This window comes from Gallus gallus, chromosome 1, assembly GCF_016699485.2.
Source record: "Gallus gallus isolate bGalGal1 chromosome 1, bGalGal1.mat.broiler.GRCg7b, whole genome shotgun sequence".
Classification (NCBI taxonomy): domain Eukaryota; kingdom Metazoa; phylum Chordata; class Aves; order Galliformes; family Phasianidae; genus Gallus; species Gallus gallus.
Window position 1 is genome coordinate 46,791,169 of NC_052532.1, and position 19,818 is coordinate 46,810,986.

The window sequence follows — 19,818 nt, forward strand, 5'->3', positions numbered from 1 at the left end:
CTGAGGATTCAAACAGTGGGATGCTCCTCTCAGCCACAGTGTCCCTTCATTGCTTAGGCTATGCTGTCCGTACTGCGCAGGACCATGTTAGTCAGAACTTAAAAGACCTAAAAAATACAGGATCAGTGTTTCACATGAGAAACTGGGGCAGAAAGCTGTCTTTTGTGACAGTGTTAATGAATCTCTAATGACAGGAGAATCTGAACATGACTTAACAAGAAAAATGTGGGGAGTGGAGTTCATAGAGACTTCAAATTTGGAAGCAAATAGCCAGCAAGTAGTACTGAATCTTAGAAGCATATGGACTAAATAATGCATTCTTGAATTATTCTGGAAGGATGACAGCACAGTTGTTGCTTGGTGCTGCAACTCAGGAAGCTGTGCTTCATAGAAGGTGGTGCTAAGAGAGTTGGGATATTTGTATTCGTGTGCAAATAGATAGAGTTGACTACTAAGACTTCATGTCTGCAGTGGAAGGAGAGATGCAGTGATGAGAATGTCTGAAGAACCAAAGAATAGGTATGATTTGCTGGAAGAAGATAAAAAATTAAATAAAAAGCTTTTAAGATAGGGGTCAACCAAGACAACAGTGCCTTTAATTTAAAATATTTCAGCAGGAAATAGAATCCTGCTGCCAGTAGAGGAACTTCCACCCTCTACCCCTAAATTATTCTGTCTCTCCTAGAAAATGATGCAGTTAGACTCCCTGTTACAAGATACTGGGAGAATTGCAAAGTTTCTCCAGGGAGTCCAATTGTATCTAGCTACAGCAGTATGTCCTCATCTCTGTTCTCCTGAGGTGTTTTACAGGAGCTGATGCTTTTGTAGGCATTAATAGAATGTCGAGCTGAGTAAGCAGTCTGACACATTAAATTAGTCATAGCACCTGGGCTGGTTTCAGCTGAAGGAGTGTTAACACACCGAAGTTTGGTTGTTGCTGAGTGATGGGAGCACATTCAGAGCTGGGCCAGGCCACATGGTGGGGCAGAGCTGCCGCCATGATGGCACAGGGCAGTGGGCAGCCAAGACAGTGCCTGAATGAGGTGTGGAGTTGTTCCATACCACTGACACCACATGGAAGGCCGTAAAGCTGTGGGCAGTTGACCGGGTTTCACCCCAACAGTCGTTTTGGCACCCATTGTGGAGCTCAAAGCATTAAGATAATGACAGATCTGACCAGAGCACATTAAAACAGAATTGCTGTAAGTGTTACCGTAATTCAGTAGTTGCTGGTTGCAATGTTATTTTTTCTATCTTCAGAGATCATTCATTTTTTTCATGGCACCGTATTACGTGCTACACGTGATCCCTACAGAACTGTTTACCTTTTCCAGGGGTTGGATTAAGGTTATCATTTTCACCAATGCTGTAACACTGGTCGGGAAAGGAATCTGTTATTTGTATTCAACATTACATTCATCTTCATAATTTGAAAAGAGAGATGCGTTCTAGTTATTACCATTAGACAGCACACACTGAGGTCTGTTTGTTCACATCTTTCTTCTCCTCTGGTCTCCTCTGAAGACACGAGTGTGTGCACTCTCATGGGTGGTGATGATGAAGCGCAAGGCCTTTGAGGGCTTGAAACACATTATTTCTGTTGCAGTTTCAAGAAGAGCAGAATTCCACTGTTTGGGGAATGGGAGCTCTGGCAGCTGCTCAGAATGCTTTGAATGATCTTTGCGCCCAATTTCACTTTGTTATTTCAAGCTAAGAATAGGACATAAATCACTGGCTCTGCTGATGTGCAATGTACTGCTAAACTGAGACCAGGCTTGTTTGCAGCATGAGCTCTGAACAAGGTTGACCAATTTCTTTCAGCATTTACAAAGCTACAATGCTGTGTGCTATCTTCATTCTGTTCCTATCTGTTTGTTTGTTTGTTTTGTTTTCCTCAAAATATCTCACTGCATACCTGTCTCCTAAAGGCTAAATCTGATAGAGGCCTAAGCTGGGCGTCAGGGCTTTAGATTTAAAGGATCCAGTGAGGATAAAGGAGTAAGATTTTCACTCTGCCTGTATTACAATTTCAGCACTTTCTGTATCATCCTCTATTGTTACACTTGCGGGATACTGCTCAGCCACGTAGTAGTTGGACTGTTTAAACGATGTGTATGTGTTCACTTATAATAAGAAAGCTGAAGTCTCTTGAAAGTGTTTCAGTAGGCCTCTTGGGGCCTGGCCGTTTACAGAACAAATTAGCTTCCTGTGCTTGTTTCCATCTAACAAACCCCATGTTGTAAGAGCAACAAGAGCTCTGAGAACAGTTAAATATCCCCATCCTTCAGGCTGGAGAGGGGAGAGAATTCTTGTTCTGGGCTCAAGAGGGATCATCTGGGTGGTTACTTAAGATGCCACAATTACTCTCTGTGAATGGATGCGGTATGTTTCGTTTCTTCTTGTATTTACTTCATTCAGTTTCTTCGTGTCTCTGTGATTTTTTTTTTAGCTTTCTGTAATACTGTATAAACCCAGATGAATTTTGAAAATGATGCTTAAAATGGCTCATCTACTAAAGACAGATCTACTCAATTCAGCTGTAAAAGTAAATATGATGCTGAATGTCCTCCAATCAGATTGCTTTATCTCCCTTTTCCAGAGATAACTGTTGAAAGGATGAAGTTTTCTCTGTGGTAGCCATGGGAAAAATGTCAGTCCGGTTATGGTCATTTTTCCTGTCAAACTTCTCCATATCTTATTTAGTCCTCAGCTGCTATCGTCAGCCTGCTTTCAAATAGGGGTTTCCAGTATTCGAGGTTATAGTATTGGTAATATTATGGGAAGATTTTCTGGAGCAAAGTGGTGCTTCACTGTCCTTTCTTTTATCAGAAGATGAGGAATAGGGCTAGGATTACTGCAAAGAAGAATGATCTAACAGACTGTTCATTATGCATCAGGATGCTTTTGTCACTAAAAGGTGAATCCAGGCGATGAAGATCATCTCCAAATATGATACTCCTTTCCATAGTTTGTATTTTTAGTTTACACACAAACTAAACTTCCTGCTCGCCAAAAATTAAACCACAATTCCTCCAGGTTACTTGTGAATTCATTTTGCCTTACTCACTTTGCTGCTTGAGGTCTGTGATGGATAGGAATTATTTCTGGGAGAAAACTATGTATTTGACCATGTTTTTTTTTTTTCTTCTTGTTGTATAGCAGAGATCTACCTTAGAAATAAGAGCTTGAGGCAGTGAATACCTCAAGTAGCAAGCAACAAATGCAAAGCTTCTTAACTTTGATATGTACTTGTTTCTCACAAAACCAAAGTTTGGTTGTCTCATTTGGAATGGACAGCTATGCCAAGCAGTACAGGGCTTGGAGTCCGAGCGTCTTCTGCTTAGAAACTTATGTGTTTTACAAAGTTTAGGTTCTAACAGAGTGGTTTCTCTTGTTGAAATGTCTGCACTGAGATACTTTCTTACTACTTCTAAGATGACTGTTCATGGCTGGTAAGATTCCCAGAGGGAAAAAATGCCAGCACAGCAAATATCTACAGGGAAGACCAGCCAAATTTGGTAGTGTGACCCAAGGACTTGGTCCAAATGAGAGCACTGCAGTTCTTCTCCAGAGGAATTACAGACAAAATTTATGTGACTGAAGTAGGTGAGTAACCAGGGCATGGTAAAGGTGTAACTGTGGCCATGATATTTGTACAGTGACTGATAGAAACAGTAGGGTTTGTCTGTTTTCTTTAACAGTGAATAGCTTTTTGTTTTCCATTTGAAAGACAAGTTTTGCTCTTGCGTATTCTTGAGATTTGCTTCTTCCACATCTAATCCAGTTTTAGAGATTATTTTGAAAAGGATACTAAAGTAATTCTGCCATTTTGTTTAACAAGTCACAAGAGCTGGGAAGCTGTGAACCATGAGTTATTCTTCCCTTTCAGAGTTGTTTATTCGGGAGAGGTTCTTGCTATGTTAAACAAGTGAAGCCATATAACAAATATCTTGGTAATCAGGCCAGCATAAATTGTTCATAAATTATCACCAGGCAGCTCTAAATCTGTCATAAATTCTTACTGACTTGTTCACAGGAATGTTTATGTAATTGAGGGAAAATAGAGAGAGGAAGTTAAGTCTCCATTTTACAAGTTAAATCAACTATAGTGAGATGAAACACACCCACACACTTGGCTCTGGATCAGCTTCGAAGTTCTTGAAAAGCAAACGTTTATGAAATCTGTGTTATATAATGCAATTATGAAATCAAATTCAAGGTGTAGAAATCAGCAGCTTTCCAGGTGCCGCTGATTGTACTCCTCTTGCATGCTCCTTGTGTAACACCATATCCCCTCAAGCAGGGAGTTACAGATTCAGGATTTTTCCAACAAAGCAAATTTTGGTATTGCTGTGAACATAGATGTAATGTTGAATGTGTTAGAGCTGGGAATTGTTGAAAGAGGTCCAAGGAGCCATGGTTCCACAGCTGTGGGAAAAAAAATCCAATGAACCTATTGAATGAGATGCAATCTTTCATGACATCCCTTTAAAAGAGGTGCAGCAGCTGCATCGGAACGGACAAATATATTAGGAGATATTTATTATATCAAAGTGAAAACTATGAAGTAAACTCCAAATGGTCAGCGTTTGTACACCATTCAGTGAAATACCAACAATCAAAGTAAAGAAAAGTTCATTTAGAATTAAAGCAATGCGCTTGGCAAATAGCAGCTTACTCCTTTTGACACGTGTGAAATAATATTTTTGAGAGAGGAAATATTTGGAATAAAATGCCAAGGTGTATCTAACCTATCTAATTTTAATCTCAGGAACAGGAAAGTTATAATATTAACAGGTGGCATGGAGGCATTTGTTCAAACTGGAGAATTTGGAGTCAGCAAATCCTGAGAACAAATAGCTGAATGCCTGAGATGGGTAAGATGAAGGGTCCTTTGTACCACTGCTGGTAAAATTCATCACGTCTTGAAGAAAATGAGAAATTTCTAAAGAATTGTGAGTTGTGACATTTCTCGTGTTTGATAGAGGAGGCCAAGGGAAATATTGACCCGAATTCAGTCCTCAATAAAAGAGTGGAAGAGTGGATGGCAGATTTAGGGTTATATGAAAAAGTGGAATCTACTCTGAATGCCACAGAATTTTTCAAGGTATTGCTGATGGTTGTGGTTTTATGAGAGATTAGTTTTGTCAAGCACCACTGGCAAACATCTAATTGCTTTGTTTGTGGGTTTTTTTTTTTAACCCCATCTATGTCAACGAATGAACTTTGGATTTCTTCAGGAAATATTATTCCCCATCACACAATGCTTTGATTTAAAAGATGTACTATTCTATAGCACTAGTAGAAAATTAAGTGATTTAAAACATAGGTCGTGTTATTCTTACAATGATATTCAATGCTTTTGTTTATGATTGAGAATGCCTTTTATGATAAAGCTGCAGGTGATATAAACCAGTAAAAAGCTAACAGCAAGAATAAGTAGCTATCACAAAATAATGTGTGTCTGTATTTTGATGTTCAGTAGCATAATTTTTTGTTATGTTATGAATGAGGTATAGCTGTGTCATACATAATGGAATCAAGAACACCATTGAGGCCATCTTGAAAATGGTGGTGTGGAAATAAAACTGTCCGAGGCCATCTATATAAGGAAGCAATCCATGAGAGTCATTAACAATTCATCACGTACAAAGCTCTGGTATTTATATTTCAGGGATGAAATGGATTCCTTTTTGCAGTCTCCTTCACAATGTTGGTTGAATCCATGTGTTGGGGAAAAGTCTAGCAGCGTAAAACTTAAGAGTTGGACCTATTTTGTTGAATTGGAGAGAAGGCTGAGAAGTGACCTGTTTGTGAAGCGTGAGGGAGAGGCAGGGCATCTCTGGCTTGCTGACAAAAGAAAAACAAGTCATAATGATGGCAAGGGAAAAAACAACTTGTAACATCATGTAAAGCAAGGGAATTATTATGTTAGTTTTTTTTCTTCTCTATGCAAAACTGAATCTGAGCAAAAGTCTGTGTAAAGCATTCTGTTTCCACTTATGTGGTCCTGTCTCTTCTGTACGATTTTCATGTTATGGATTATGATGAAGTTAAGATTTTTATTGTCTTGCATGTCTCACCCAAAAACAGATGCACAAAGGAGCCTGAGACAATGTGATAATGTTCCTTACATCAGGACTCTGTGGTCTGTGCTAGAACAGTGATTGTGACAAACTACTAAGACTCAGAGCTTCTATTGATTATTTGTGGATCAGGAAAAGCTTAGTTCTTGTAGTTTATAATTTTATTTCTTAACTTTAAACTTTTCTTTGAGATCAGCCGCTTCAGGAAGTGCAGTACTGAATACAGTTCAGCTGTGCCTTCAGATGCAACAGCTGTCCATCTTTATTTCTTCTGCTAGTGTAGCTTCCTTGCAGACAGCCTTGTGTAAGGCTTCTGTCTGGGAAGCAGTTTCCCCTAAGGCAGGTTGGCAGGATATTTTTTCCCATCTTTTTCTGTAGCACTGGGGAAAGAACATGTGCATTACCAGCTGGAATTGCTTAGCTACTTCTCACTGAAGAGCTCTCCTGCCATATCAGAGGCTGGGGATAATTATGGCATTTTAGCCGTCTCTTCCCTTCCTTCTTGTTGAAGTGCAATCAATTTAATTTTCTGAGATTAAGGCACTTGGCCGAGGTAATGCTTTAAGCTTTATGCAAGTATAGTTGAGTGAGATGCAAGGATTGCGATAGATGCCATGGTGACTGATGTAGCATCTTCTTAAATAGGTCTCCAATCGTATATATAATTTCCAGATACCTGGAGATTTCAGTAGATTTACTTTATTCTAATGCACAACTGCTCATATAATACATGAGTGATTATTCAAGTATATAGCAGAATATTATTCTTTTCTGCAACACATAAAATTAAGGAGCAAGTAGTGCTAGCCTCAATTATATATATATGGGATATTTCTGCTTACGATGTGCTCATGCCCCTAATTCTGCAGCCTAACAACTATCATTACCCAATAAACACAAGAAAAAAAAATGAAGATTGCACTGCATCTAATGTATCTTTAAAATCAGTGTAGTCTATTTCATTTTCCTCATGGTGTCACTATAGGATAAAGTTAATGTTCTTTGGGTATCCTCCATATTGGAATATATTTGTGATTTCCTCTGTCTCACTCTGAATTTCTGAGTTTCCTAGTGCTCGTTTAAAGGAGATGATAACAAATACTGACTTGAAATTTGAACACGTTCTCTGTCATTGAACAACCTTAACATTGTGCTGGAATATTATTTTTTTCCTTTTTAAAAAGCAGTTAATATTAGAATAAATTCAGCTTTGGATTACGATCTAGAGAATCTGAACAGTTTTAGTGACTTGAAGGCAGGAATTGTCATGTTTAAAAAAAAAAATGACAAAAGGCACACATCTTCTAAAGATATTTGCTTATGATGTTAAATCCTTAGCACTTTTTCTATATGTGAGGAAATAGCTCGAGGCCCTCAGTTCTTCCTAAGCAGAAAACATTGTGAGTTCAGATTTTCTGACTGATAAAAAAGTAGCTTTTCTTTTCCATGTTCTTGATGGCAATAAAAAAAAAAAAAAAAAAAAAAAAACAAAAAAAAAAACAAAGAGAGAGAACTTTGTTTCATGTACACGTTGATCTCTTTTTTTTTCCCAGTCCAGTTGCTACTACCTAACCCACAGCTGCATTCTCAAAGACATTTAATTGCCTGACTTCATAGGAGAAAAGTGGAAGATGTGGCAGCAGTGGGTCCATGTATACGTTAAGTAGGACTGAAGAGAAATCAGCCTGTTGTATTGTACAGGAGAGGAGTCAGTCATGGAAGTACACTTAGGATATATTCTTTCTTCAAGGTAAGAACCGTAGACCATTTCTCTTATTTCCCTCTTCTGCCTCTTGATGTCAGACAGCAGCATTTTGGCGGGCTGCACTCAGGATTCAGTTGTCTAGTCAGTAGGAAGAAGTTCTTCCAGCACTTACACAAGATCTATATCCCAGTGAGAAATGTGGCTGCAAGCAAATCTTGTTCATTTCAGGTTGCTGAACTTTTTATCAGCCTCCAGCCAGCTTGGGTTATGAGCTCCCAGTTAGTGAGAATCGGGGTATTCAGGGTGGATAGGATAGCGGCATGGCCAGGAACATTAGCTGAGCTCATTTAGCAAAGAATTTGGTTCACCTTAAAGAAGTTCCAGAGCACTAAACAGCTTCAGAGCACTATAGAATAGAAACCTGAGCAATATCCCCCTGTGCTTTCCAGCGAGTTGAAAATCCTGGCAATGTTTACCGCTGGCTAAGAGCTGTAAAACAGCTGGTCTCTTTACATGAGATAATGGATATCCCTCTTCCTTGTACATGCCCTCATTTAAATATTGTCTCTGATCCCTGTGCTGTGTCTTTCACTTACATGCTTGTCACTGTCACTCAGTTCTTGCGTAGAGACAATTGTTCTTTGAGCTTGTAGTCAGTAGTTTGGAGACAGTTGAAGTTACTATTTCTGACTGTTGTCTCGATGACATCTTAGACATCATTCTCCAGTAAAGTGTGAAGCCGGGTAGCTGAATAGAACATATTGAAAGAAAACTAGGGCAAAATTAGATGAGAGTTTTGCACATGACACAAACTGTTTCAATCTAGAGTGGAAGCTACACACTGTTTCATCTTTGGACATGGAAGCTTATTAGTTGTCTAGCATGCTTTCCCCCCCCCCCCCCCGGAAAAGGATGGACACAACCTCTTCTTTCATGACCTCCTAATTACCTACCCAGTGGCATCATCTTACGGCCACACCAGTTGGCGATGCTGAGATGTAGAGTTGAAACTGAAAGCTGCGTATAGCATTGGGATTCTGCAGGAGAAGCAGCCCCTCACACACCTACTGGCAGAACACAAGAACCTCCTCTCAGTTGCGAGCTGCAGTTCATTTGGCTTTAAATAAATGCCAGGCAAGATTGGAGTTGTCACTATGTCCAGTCTCAAATGCAACATCTCCTTTAGAAAATCTTCCACAACATGATATCCCCCTTATTTTCTCAGGAGTTCCTCCTGTTCCCAGAAGCTTTTTGCCTTGTATTTTAGAGACCTCGCTGCTAATGATGAAAATCCTTTGTCACTCACACTTACCTCACTTTGATTCCAGTTTCTTTATCGTCTCATGTCAAGCGCAATCTACCTCCTCTCATCTTTGGCAGTTCTTCACCCTCCCAGCGAAGGCAGTTGTTGCAATTAACTTCTGTTTTCACAACAGCCAAATGCTCCAGTTTCTTCATGTACTCTCCTTGACTGCCTTTCTTCCCTCTTTTCTTGAGTAGCGAACAAGAAAAGCAATCTTCCTCACTTTCTGATCTTTTGGAGGTGTCTGGCTTTTTCTCTGCCTTCACTTTTAAGACTGAGCATTGTTTTCTCACTTCCTATAAAAGGCCAGCATTCTACAGACTGAAGAAAAGAAACTGGCTGTTTACCTTCACAGAAATGGACTAAAAATCAAGTAGTAACTACTTTGGGCTAGCGCAGATTTGTGTCCTATATTCAGAGAAGTCTCTATCGATCTGAAGAAAGGAATGCTAACATTATCCCATACTATAGAGGAGACCCAATGGATTTGCCTCCAGTGGGTTTATGCTAAGATCAGTCAGTGCAGGAAATGTTTCCTTCTAAAATCCCAGGTTTCTACAAATACAGAAGCACCTTATGCCTGTAAACTCTTATCTGTCTTTCCACTATCAGTGCCTCTCTGCTGTGAGGGCTCCAGTTGTGCACTGACTTGCCACGTCCCCAAATTTTCCTCTTCACACTCATTCCCTGCCCTATCAGTCCTTCATCTTCCATCAGTCTTTCTAGCTGCCCTCAGTCGTTTTTGCCCCTTATGCTTGCTCCCCATCAATTCCAGCTGCTCACTGTGCCACCTGACCTCTTTGCCATCTCTCTGATGAACCTGGATCAAATTTCTCCTGCAAGTTGCCAGTCCCTCCTATTGCTTCACTTTCCTTACATTGGATTGGAGTTGTGCTACACCTCCTTACTCATCCTTTAATTTTTGGGGTCACTCAGCTGCATTAGCAGTGCCCCAGTTTATAGCCTGAAAATTGGCCACTTTTGTACTTCTGGAGCCTGAAGCGAGCCTGTTTTAGTGCAACTCCCTGTGCAGTTCTTTAGAGCATGCGATTAAATACAGAAAGTCAGCAGTTGAGTAATGCACTGAAGAGCCATTTAATTAAGGGCTTTAAAGTATTTACCATCTGTAAACAAAATCTGTATTCTAAAACAAAACTGTCCCCACAGCAATGCCTGTATTTGTGTGGGATAAGCTCCAAGCTCAGTGGAACTGGGGAAAGGGAGGGCTGTTTGATGGCTGGGACCAGGCCCCTGTTGTTTACTTCAGCAATGACAAAGTGATGCACAAAGCATGGGGACTGTACAACTTCATTTTATTTTGTGTGCTTTTATAGGATATAAATAAATGACAAAATTACAAAATTTATAACTGGAAGCCCAAGCATATTTACATAAGTTTTGTTGCAGTGAGGCTACTATTTACTGTTCTCCTATACAGTTTTCCTTTTGGTACCATATTTTTGTGTTAGTTTTTGACTGTCAGTTGACTACGTACATATCAACAGTGAAGAGGCAAAATATGTACAAGGAACGATTTTGTTCAAGTAAATTGAATACTGTATTAAAATTATGTCATCACTCAGCGCTATGATTAGGTTTAACTAAACCATATACAATTATCAGGTTTAAACCAAGATCCGTTTCCAATTTTGGAATTCACCAACTGATGATTCGAACTGAAAACCTCAGCTGGATATGAAATAATAATTAAAAAAACGTTAAGACAACCACACAATTTATCAATATCTCTATAATGAACTTCAAAATGATTCACAATTTGACTTGATAGAACAATATACGTTAAAATGCCATTTTTCTCCTATAGTGATATTTGTACTGTTATAATTTCAGTTCTACATAAATATACATCATGGTATTATACAAATACTCCACAGACATTAAAAAAATTAAAACACTTTAAAGAAAACGTAAGTAAATATTATTTAATCAAATATTAAGCAAATGCTTAACTTGTTTGTTCCATGAAAACAATTTTATTACTTTGGAAATTTTTTCTTTTTCTCACTATTTTTATTTAGAAAATGTTTTGCAGTAGAATTTTATCAACATTCTTCTAAAGAAGCTTTCTGTGGCAGAAATCTTGATAGCAAAATCCAGAGTTTTGACTTTTTTTTTTAATATATATATTTTTGGAACCACTGAGATTACTTTTAAAAATACGAGTAGAATTCATGGCTATAGCAATGTCAAACTGCATAAACTGTACGTAAGTGGAGTAGAATGACCATTCCACTTCCATTTCCGACTGGTGGCATGGAACATCCATTGCACTGATGCTACGACTTCTGTAATTTTCATAATGCTGCAATAGCAATGGTTTAATTAACCTTAAAATAAACAACATTTGTCATAATTAATCTGGCTTCCTTTCCATAAATACTCTCATGTTTTTCTATAGTACTTCTCTTCCATAAAAATATCTAATAAATGTTTTCTGTGCATTATTAATACCTTTCTTCTAACCATCCATAAAACTCTGATCCTTTGTTACAGTTCAAGAGGCTCCTGTTTCTGTAGAGGATCAAAGGACACCAATGATTACATATAAAACCAGCGCACACAGAAATCAGGGTGCCTAATTTCTCATCACTTTAATGAGTTCTTTATTCAACACAGCAAATATTAATGAATTCAGTGGTTTCACAAATACTCTATTTATTAATTCTGGTTTATATTTCAATTAAAAACTGCCAAGATTTAAATAAAAAACCAATCAAATATCCTACTCGTAGGCAGCATTAGTGTTAGTTTAGAGACCTTTCGTTTTTTAAAAAGTAGAATTCTAAAATAAGAAATCAAAGAAAGCACTGTGGCAGAGTCACAAGGGAGAACTGCGTGAAAAATAAGGTTTCTCACTCCTCTTGTGGACTGTAATTTTAAAAGTCTTCGTATAGCGTCATTCTTCTGTCAGTGCTGCAGGAAGAAGAACATCACCAGAAATGACTATCAGCCTTTTTTGTTAGTTACAAGGCCACGCATACAGTGCAGTCTTCCTCTCTGCTGGGTTGAAACGTTGCCATAAAGGAAAGGCTGTGCTGTGACTGCTTGGAGTGCAAGGCACAACAAGGAAAAGGGGGACAGTTTTGTATCAGAAAATGGTAGTTTCATACTTGGTATTAATGCCTCTTTTGGCTTCTTGTCCGGGTTCAACAATCCATGGTAGATTCGCGAGAGTCTTTTGTTCAGATGGATCTATCTGCTTTAAAACAAATGCAAATATACAGATGGGTTACCATCTCTGCATGCAGCATTTCTAGCAGATGATATTTCTTTCAAAAAAATAGAACGCAGAGCAAGCCCTTTATCAACAAAGTCTTCTTCTAATGCCTAAAGCATGTCAGTGCAGGGGTCTACGTTCCCATCTACCTACTGATGGTTGCCCTCTTTTTACTGTTTAGATCAGAGCTGTGTCTATCCCCAAGCTACAGAGCATCAAAGTCTGTTATGCTATGTTTAAAGCAAGACTTGATGCTGCGGAGTCCTTTTAATACTGAGACAGATGACGACATCAGAAAATGTTCTTTCTTACAAGTCTATGGATGAAGAATCTGTGGCGATGTACTCATAAGTGTATGGTCAAAAGCACGCTTTCATGTGTATATATCCCCTTCCACTCATCTGAGAATTAACTATCACAGAGGATGGTTCTCCCTTTATATCCAGGGAATATGATACAGCATGCAATCAAATCACACCATGTCTGTATTCTCGCTTGATTTAAAATAAGTTTCATAATTTTTGGAACGTTATACCATAAAAGAGTGCTTCTCTGTCAGCTATGCCCCCTAAGATGGCACCTTTAACAAAAGTAATAGGGAGGCTCCAATTACCTAGAGTTCTTAGGAATTTGAGATTCCAAAGATGTTAAGAAGGTGTATTGAAACACAGTTCTGAATCAGGTTCTGAAATCCAGTTCTGCTGAGCATCAAAAATAAATAAATAAATAAGGTAAGAAAAGAAAATGCTTGCTGTGACAAGAAGATCATTGTAAATTGATTCAGATTTGTGATCTGAATGTCCCTTAGGGGTTGGTCTTGGGATCAGTGCTCTTCAACATCTTTATCAATGACATAGACGATGGCGTTGAGTGCACCCTCAGCAAGTTTGCGGATGACACCAAGCTGCGCAGTGCAGTCGATACGTTGGAAGGAAGGGAAGCTACCCAGAGGGACCTGGACAGGCTGGAGAAGTGGGCCCATGAAAACCTAATGAGGTTCAATAAGGCCAAGTGCAGGTTGTTGCACTTGGGTCGGGGCAATCCCAGCTATTTATACAAACTGGGGGAAGATCTCTTTGAGAGCAGCCCTGCGGAGAAGGTCTAGGGTGTCCTGGTAGACGAGAAGCTGGACATGAGCCAGCAGTGTGCGCTTGCAGCCCAGAAGGCCAACTGTGTTCTGGGCTGCATTAAAAAAGGGGTGGCCAGCAGGGAGAGAGAGGTGATTGTGCCCCTCTACTCAGCTCTTGTGAGGCCCCATCCGAAGTACTGAGTTCAGGCCTGGGGCCCCCAGTACAGGAAGGACGTGGAACTCCTGGAGCGGGTCCAGAGGAGGGCCACTAAGATGATCAGAGAGCTGGAGCACCTCTTCTATGAAGAAAGGTTGAGAAAACTGGACTTGTTTAGCTCAGAGAAGAGAAGGATCCAGGGAGACCTCATTGTGGCCTTCCAGTACTTGAAGGGGGTGTATAAACAGGAAGGGTGAATGGCTGTTTATGAGGGTGGATAGTGATAGGACAACAGGGAATGGTTTTAAAATGGGACAGGGGAGGTTTAGGTTGGATATTAGGAAGAAGTTTTTCACACAGAGGGTGGTGACACACAGGAACAGGTTGCCCAAGGAGGTTGTGAATGCCTGGAGGCATTCAAGGCCAGGCTGGATGTGGCTCTGGGCAGCCTGGTCTAGTGGTTGGCAACCCTGCACATTGCAAGGGGGTTGAAACTCGGTGATCATTATGGTCCTTTTCAACCCAGGCCATTCTATGATTCTAATCATTTGGCCTTTGGAAACTCCATGGAACTGAACAGTTTTGGATGTATGCATTGGCTGTGATCCTCAGCACTATTCAAGTGACTTCTTAAGTTAACACAAAATAAGCGGTAGTTCCAAACAGCTGACTGTGATACAGTGACACAACCCTACTGAGTGCTGGGTAGAGGTGACACAGCTTCAACATGCATATCAACTCTTACTGTATAGCTGAATGTTGTTGGGTTTTTTGCATGCACCACTCCATTCTACTTACCACTGACTTCCGAATACTAACACGCGGTTTTGGAATAGGTTTGGAGGGTTTATTTTCAAAGCTCTCAGGGAGGGTTGAAGAATGGCCCCCTTTTCGTGCTTGTAGTGCAAGCTGATAGGCCACCTCAAATGCTTGTCCTAGTGTGAGAATGATTTCGTAAGCTAAGTTCTGGAACGAAACAAAAACATTTAAAATTGGGATTAGGCAGAGTTGTTGTTAGATAAAAGAAGTGTTAGTACTGTCTACAGAATGGATTTGTAATGAAAGTAATTAAAAACACACTGGTAATAACTTCCTAAGTTTCTGCAATATTTACATCAGTCAACTGATTTCTAATTAATTAAGGACAATCTAAATGTAATCTACTGTAGTGAAAACAATTGCTTTTCAAATCTTTGAAAACACTGTCTCACTAGACATGAGAAAGGGGTTGTGAGGTGGGTGCCAACTCTTAGAACAAGTGCATTAATTCCTGACCCCTTCCCAGCTCTTCTTGCTTCCAAGATCCCACCCAGTGGGCACTACTGCATGTATATGACATTCCACCTCTCTCTGTTTCAGACCTCCTCTGCCGATCTCTCCTCTGCCCCCAGGGCAGGCAGCCCGACTGACTGCTTCCCAGTGTGTGTCACAACGCCATGCAGTGCCATCACCCGGGACATGGGAAAAGGAGAGCGCTTCAGATCTGCTGTCACACTCCTCAAAGGACAAGACTCGCGTGTTGAAGGTGCAGGTGCAGATGCAGTGCACTCACGTATGCATTAAGGTAAGTGCTATACTTGGGATGTATATTTCAAAGGCAGAGGCAACCTTCTTGTGGATTTGTTTTCTAGAAGTAAAATTGAGTTTAAACTGGAATGTCAGCATAAGCCTGGGGAGTTAGCATGTATTACCAAAGAGGTCAGGTTCTTAAGAACAAGATCAGCTTAGTGATGTACCTAGAATACTTTAAATTCTTAGAAGATATGTGGAAGAAAACTTCGTGTTGAAAGGTTTAATAAGGCATGAATGAGGAACTGGGGGATCAGTACAAATGTTTTTTTCCAGTGAAGTTTTACATCAGCTAAAAGCAGCTGTGAGTTTCAAATTTGACCATAATCCAAATTGCAAGTGAAAGCCTATGGCAATTTTTTCAGGCTTGTGGGTTTGTTTTGGTGTATTTATTTCTAGGCTCCTACAAGCTTTCCAATAACATTTTGGACCCCTGCAGAGCAAACACCAGCCTGCAGGCTTTCCTTCTCATGTCCTGCAGTCTCCTCAATGTAAGTCATGCATCTCAGATGTAATTCAGGAGTTACTCTCCTTCCTGATCCTCTGTAGCTGGATGCAGTCCTGCATTACTTTGAAACTAGGTGAGCCCTTAAAACTCCCACAGGCTTTTAATATTATTTCAGATGTATTAATTTTAAATGAGGTGCATTTTTAGCTAGTCGAGGCCAACTGTTGAGTTTGTAATATCGCAGAAGGCAGTGCAAGACACACAGACACACACTATCTACCCTTCAGTGGTTGAATACAGCTAAAGGGCTAAGCATTTTATTTCATGCCTTATACTACAGTTTCACTGCAGTCATTAAGAAGTTTTGTCCCTTTGTTATCACACCTCTATGCTAAGAACATGTAGGCTAAGTTCAGCCTATTTAGCTCATTACAAGAGCTTCTTACAAAGGTGCCAACTCTGGTCTTTGTTGGGTCAGAGGGAAAACAATTATAATTCTCCACTGGGGTATCCTCTCAGCTGTGATGACTACATTAACAGCAACAAGCTTGCCAAGGTTGCAGAGCTTCCGAAATAAGAACCTCTGTGTGATCTGATGGCAACAGTCTCCAAATTGTCTCACTTTTAATTTAAGGGAACTGGTCTGGACTGAGAAAGACTGAGGATAAAGTTTGCCAGTGGAGTCAGAAATGAAAGGCTAAAAAGACCATTATAAAGCGCTCTGCCTTCTAGCACAACACTGGTTATGGAATTAAGACCAGCTGAGTATAATTGTTAAAAATGCACAGAATATTATTATTTGAAATGAAGTGTGCACGTTAGCAGCACAATATTATTTTAAAGACATCTTAATCTGCTGTCATGACAGTAAGGTAGTGTACTACATCATCATGAGATTATCTACACTGGATACTATTTTTGATAAAGGAATACATTGACAGCATGTAATGAGGGCTTGGAGAAAAAGTGGACAGTAATACTACGGGACTGAGAGAGTGCACAACCCAGGGAAGTACGTGAAAAGGTCCTTGGGAGACAGATGTAAAATCCTGAGAACAGAGTGGAGAAAAACAGAGAGTTTGCCATGCATAGGCTATCTAGTTTGGGTCCTGTATCTTGTGAGAAACCACTATGATTTGTTTTCTTGAGTAGAGTGTAAAGTTAAAAAATAGCCCTTCCTACAGCATGTGAAAATCTAACTGTTTCAATGGTTAATATATATACGCAATACTTCAAATAAAACAGAACATTTACTGCTTTGTTCAGTATTCTAAACATAAACCGAACCATTGTGCATAAATGTCATACATTGTGTACTGTGATAGGGCCTTGAAGAAGCGAAGTGTATGCTTCGCTTGGTGGCCTTGGAGGGCTTTAAATTTGTCCCTTTTAAAATCAGAAAAAAAAACAAACCAAACCAAAACCACCACAACATCTGCTGAATCGTACTTAGAAAAAAAACCCCAAAGTGAAATAAATTTGGTTTGAGGAATTTCTCATCTGTAGTACTGGGAGAGGAATATGAAAGCCAGAGTTCTTATATATACTCGGATGGGCTGTTACAGGAGAGAAAAGAGCAGGAATTCCTTGGAGATTCAGGAGGAAGATAAAAACCACAAAAACCATAGTAGAAAGCCTTCCAATGGAATGAGATTTTTTTTACACATGACACGAAATGAAGCAAATGGGTCTGTCTCTTCAAGAAATGTTTAGAACAAGATCGTAGACCCCGTGGTCATTACAGGAGACATTGACCCTTACAGCACCCCAACAAGCTCCTTGGAAAGGAGGTAGAGTTTTTGGGACCATTGGGATTCTGAGTGCTGCTACAGTCGTGTTCCTTGCACATCTTGACAGAGAAGGAAGGTGAATAAGCTAATGCCTTTAAGCAACAATTTTTGTGATACGAAAAACTGAGGTCAGTTGCTTTGTTTGCAACATAATGTGTTAATTCAGTTCCTTAGTTCAAGTCTGAGTCGCTATTCTTCAACTGCTTTAATTCAGCCAACCAATTACAATGGCTAATTGCTTTGTTTCTGTTTGACTTATTTTCTTTACTGCACAAGGTGCAGCAGGCATTGTTTCCTCACTGTGTTTTCATGCTTCTATAAAGCTATATGGAGGCTTCAGGAATATTCTGAGAATGAGAGCAAGATTGTTAATTTCTGTCTTTTGATCTACAAAAGCTTTAAATGTCACTTGCAAAGGATTATTATAATTTATTTATTTTTTTGTAGAAACTAACGTTTCGCCCTTTTATATAAGCATTTTGGAAATAAAGCAGATTTGATGGGCTTCTGCTTTCAGGTAATGATTTTTTTTCTTTTTAAGATCACAGTTAAACCTTATATTTAGACTGAATTTACTGAAGAAGTGTCCTTTGGCATCTCACAAGTAACTGGCGAGAGCTACCCATCACATTTGCTGTGTAGAATGTCAATTACGACACCCCATTTGCAAGGTACTGAACTCAAAATCTCAGCTGGCAAAATCAAACAGAACACAGTATTCAGAATCTTAAATTGAAAAATCTGAAAAATTCCAATCCTGTTCAAAATTTCCATCCCCTGAAATGAAATCATCTGCCCAATTTTTAGTTGTCACAGAGTCTTCAAGTCCAAATGTTGAGGATTCCTACTATAGAAATTGGACAAGAAAAGTAGGTTACTTATTAATAACTGGGGTTCTCTGAGGTCAAGAACTGTCATACGCTTACATTTACACTTGTTGCTTGTTCATATGCTTTACCTTCCAGACCAGAAAACATTTATGTTTTGGGACAGCTAGAAAGAACGTGCATTTGTCCGCAGCCTAACGCATCAATCTTTGTTCAATCAAGGGGAAGAAGGCTCAACTTGCCGAGGGTGGTATGAGGAAATGAACATGGCTAGCATGTGCTTATAACAGCTGCAGTCTGCATGCAGCTTTCATGAAAAGACGCTCCTGCAACTTAAATTCTTGAATCTTTCTCATCCTGGATTTAAAGTGATGGTCAGTAGTGTACTCTTCTGAGTTCATCCTTCTCTTCTAACGTGGCACAGAGTGGTATTTTGTTCCTCTTGTGCTACTCAATAGAGTTTCAGTTAGCAGCTGGTGAATTGTTTCAGATGGAAAATGAGATAATATCAAGTAAAATATTTGCTTTTCTCCAAAACTGTTCCTTCACTACCTCATATTCCATTAGTAGTTTCATTTGGTAAACGAACAACGCCTTCTATTAATCACCATATGCCTTTTTAAAAAATAGAATAAAAGAACTGTAACTATTACAAAGCACTACTAAATAAATATCTCTATAACTGACCACATCAAATGCAGTAAATACATGGCAGTAGTGGTGATTGGTCTTCAAGTCTTTAGTGATGTATGCAAATGTAGAAAGGTCTTCAGGGTCTTGTGCAGCACAGGAAATGTTACGGATTTCATGTTCAGCAATAATATTCTGTTGAAAAAAAAAATTTCAATCAATTCAGGAATTCCATGTAAAAGAGCTGCAAAAGGCATGTTTTTAGATATGCATTTATGTTCATCTCCTGTGTTAAAGTATTTCAGTTTCTTAATAAAAGGGATTTAATATATCACATGTGAGTTTCTTACACAATTCATTGCAATTTTGAACCTCTCCCACAATATCTGAAATTACCAATATGACAGTAGGAGACAATTGCACTCCAGAGCATTTCCTATGATTCTATTTGGGTTTTGTGCAGTTTATGCAGTATCCTATGATACCTCTTTCCCGGCATACAGCTGTAAATACAATTTCACAGCAATACACAGGCATCTGTGATGCTGCTGTTTTCTGCCTAAAGGTCACTATATCCCACTGCTTCAGGCTGCTGATGGAGCAAAGCTGGTAAAACCCAACAGGCCCAATATCCATTTTTTTGCACATGGTATTTGACAAAATTCAGCTATATTCTTTCACGAAAACAAAACAAAACATCAATCATCATTTATAATTAATTAAAATCCTGAGCTCTTGAAAGGGTTCTTCTTAGTAAAAAAAGTAACTACGGAAGGGTCTGGCAACATTTCTCCACTTGGTGACAACGGCATCCTGTAAGAGATACATAAATATTAAACTGTTCATGCACCAAGCAACACTACTCGCAATAGCCAATGTAAAAGCTATAGCATTCCATTGAGATAGACATGGGGTACGTCTGTCTGTTGAAATAAATAATATAATAAAATAAAAAATAAAATAATAATAATAAAAAGAAAGAAAAAGCTGTCTAAA

At 39.2% G+C, this 19,818-nt stretch overlaps 1 protein-coding gene across 11 annotated transcripts in view; it reads right to left on the bottom strand.

Annotated features, from left to right (window-relative positions):
* Positions 1-10,390: 10,390 nt before the first annotated feature.
* Positions 10,391-19,818, bottom strand: part of ANKS1B (ankyrin repeat and sterile alpha motif domain containing 1B) — a 412,583-nt gene continuing 403,155 nt past the window's right edge. For 6 of the 11 annotated variants that reach the window (XM_040696043.2, XM_015284725.4, XM_040696039.2 and 3 more), the window contains 3 exons: positions 18,880-19,017; positions 14,357-14,524; positions 10,391-12,314 (listed from right to left, as the gene is read on the bottom strand). In XM_040696043.2, the coding sequence (XP_040551977.1) occupies positions 12,204-12,314; positions 14,357-14,524; positions 18,880-19,017 (417 nt within the window). In that variant the 3' untranslated portion in view covers positions 10,391-12,203. The remainder of the gene's footprint in view (positions 12,315-14,356; positions 14,525-18,879; positions 19,018-19,818) is intronic. The other 5 variants (XM_025148302.3, XM_025148297.3, XM_040696036.2 and 2 more) reach the window with 3 other exon arrangements.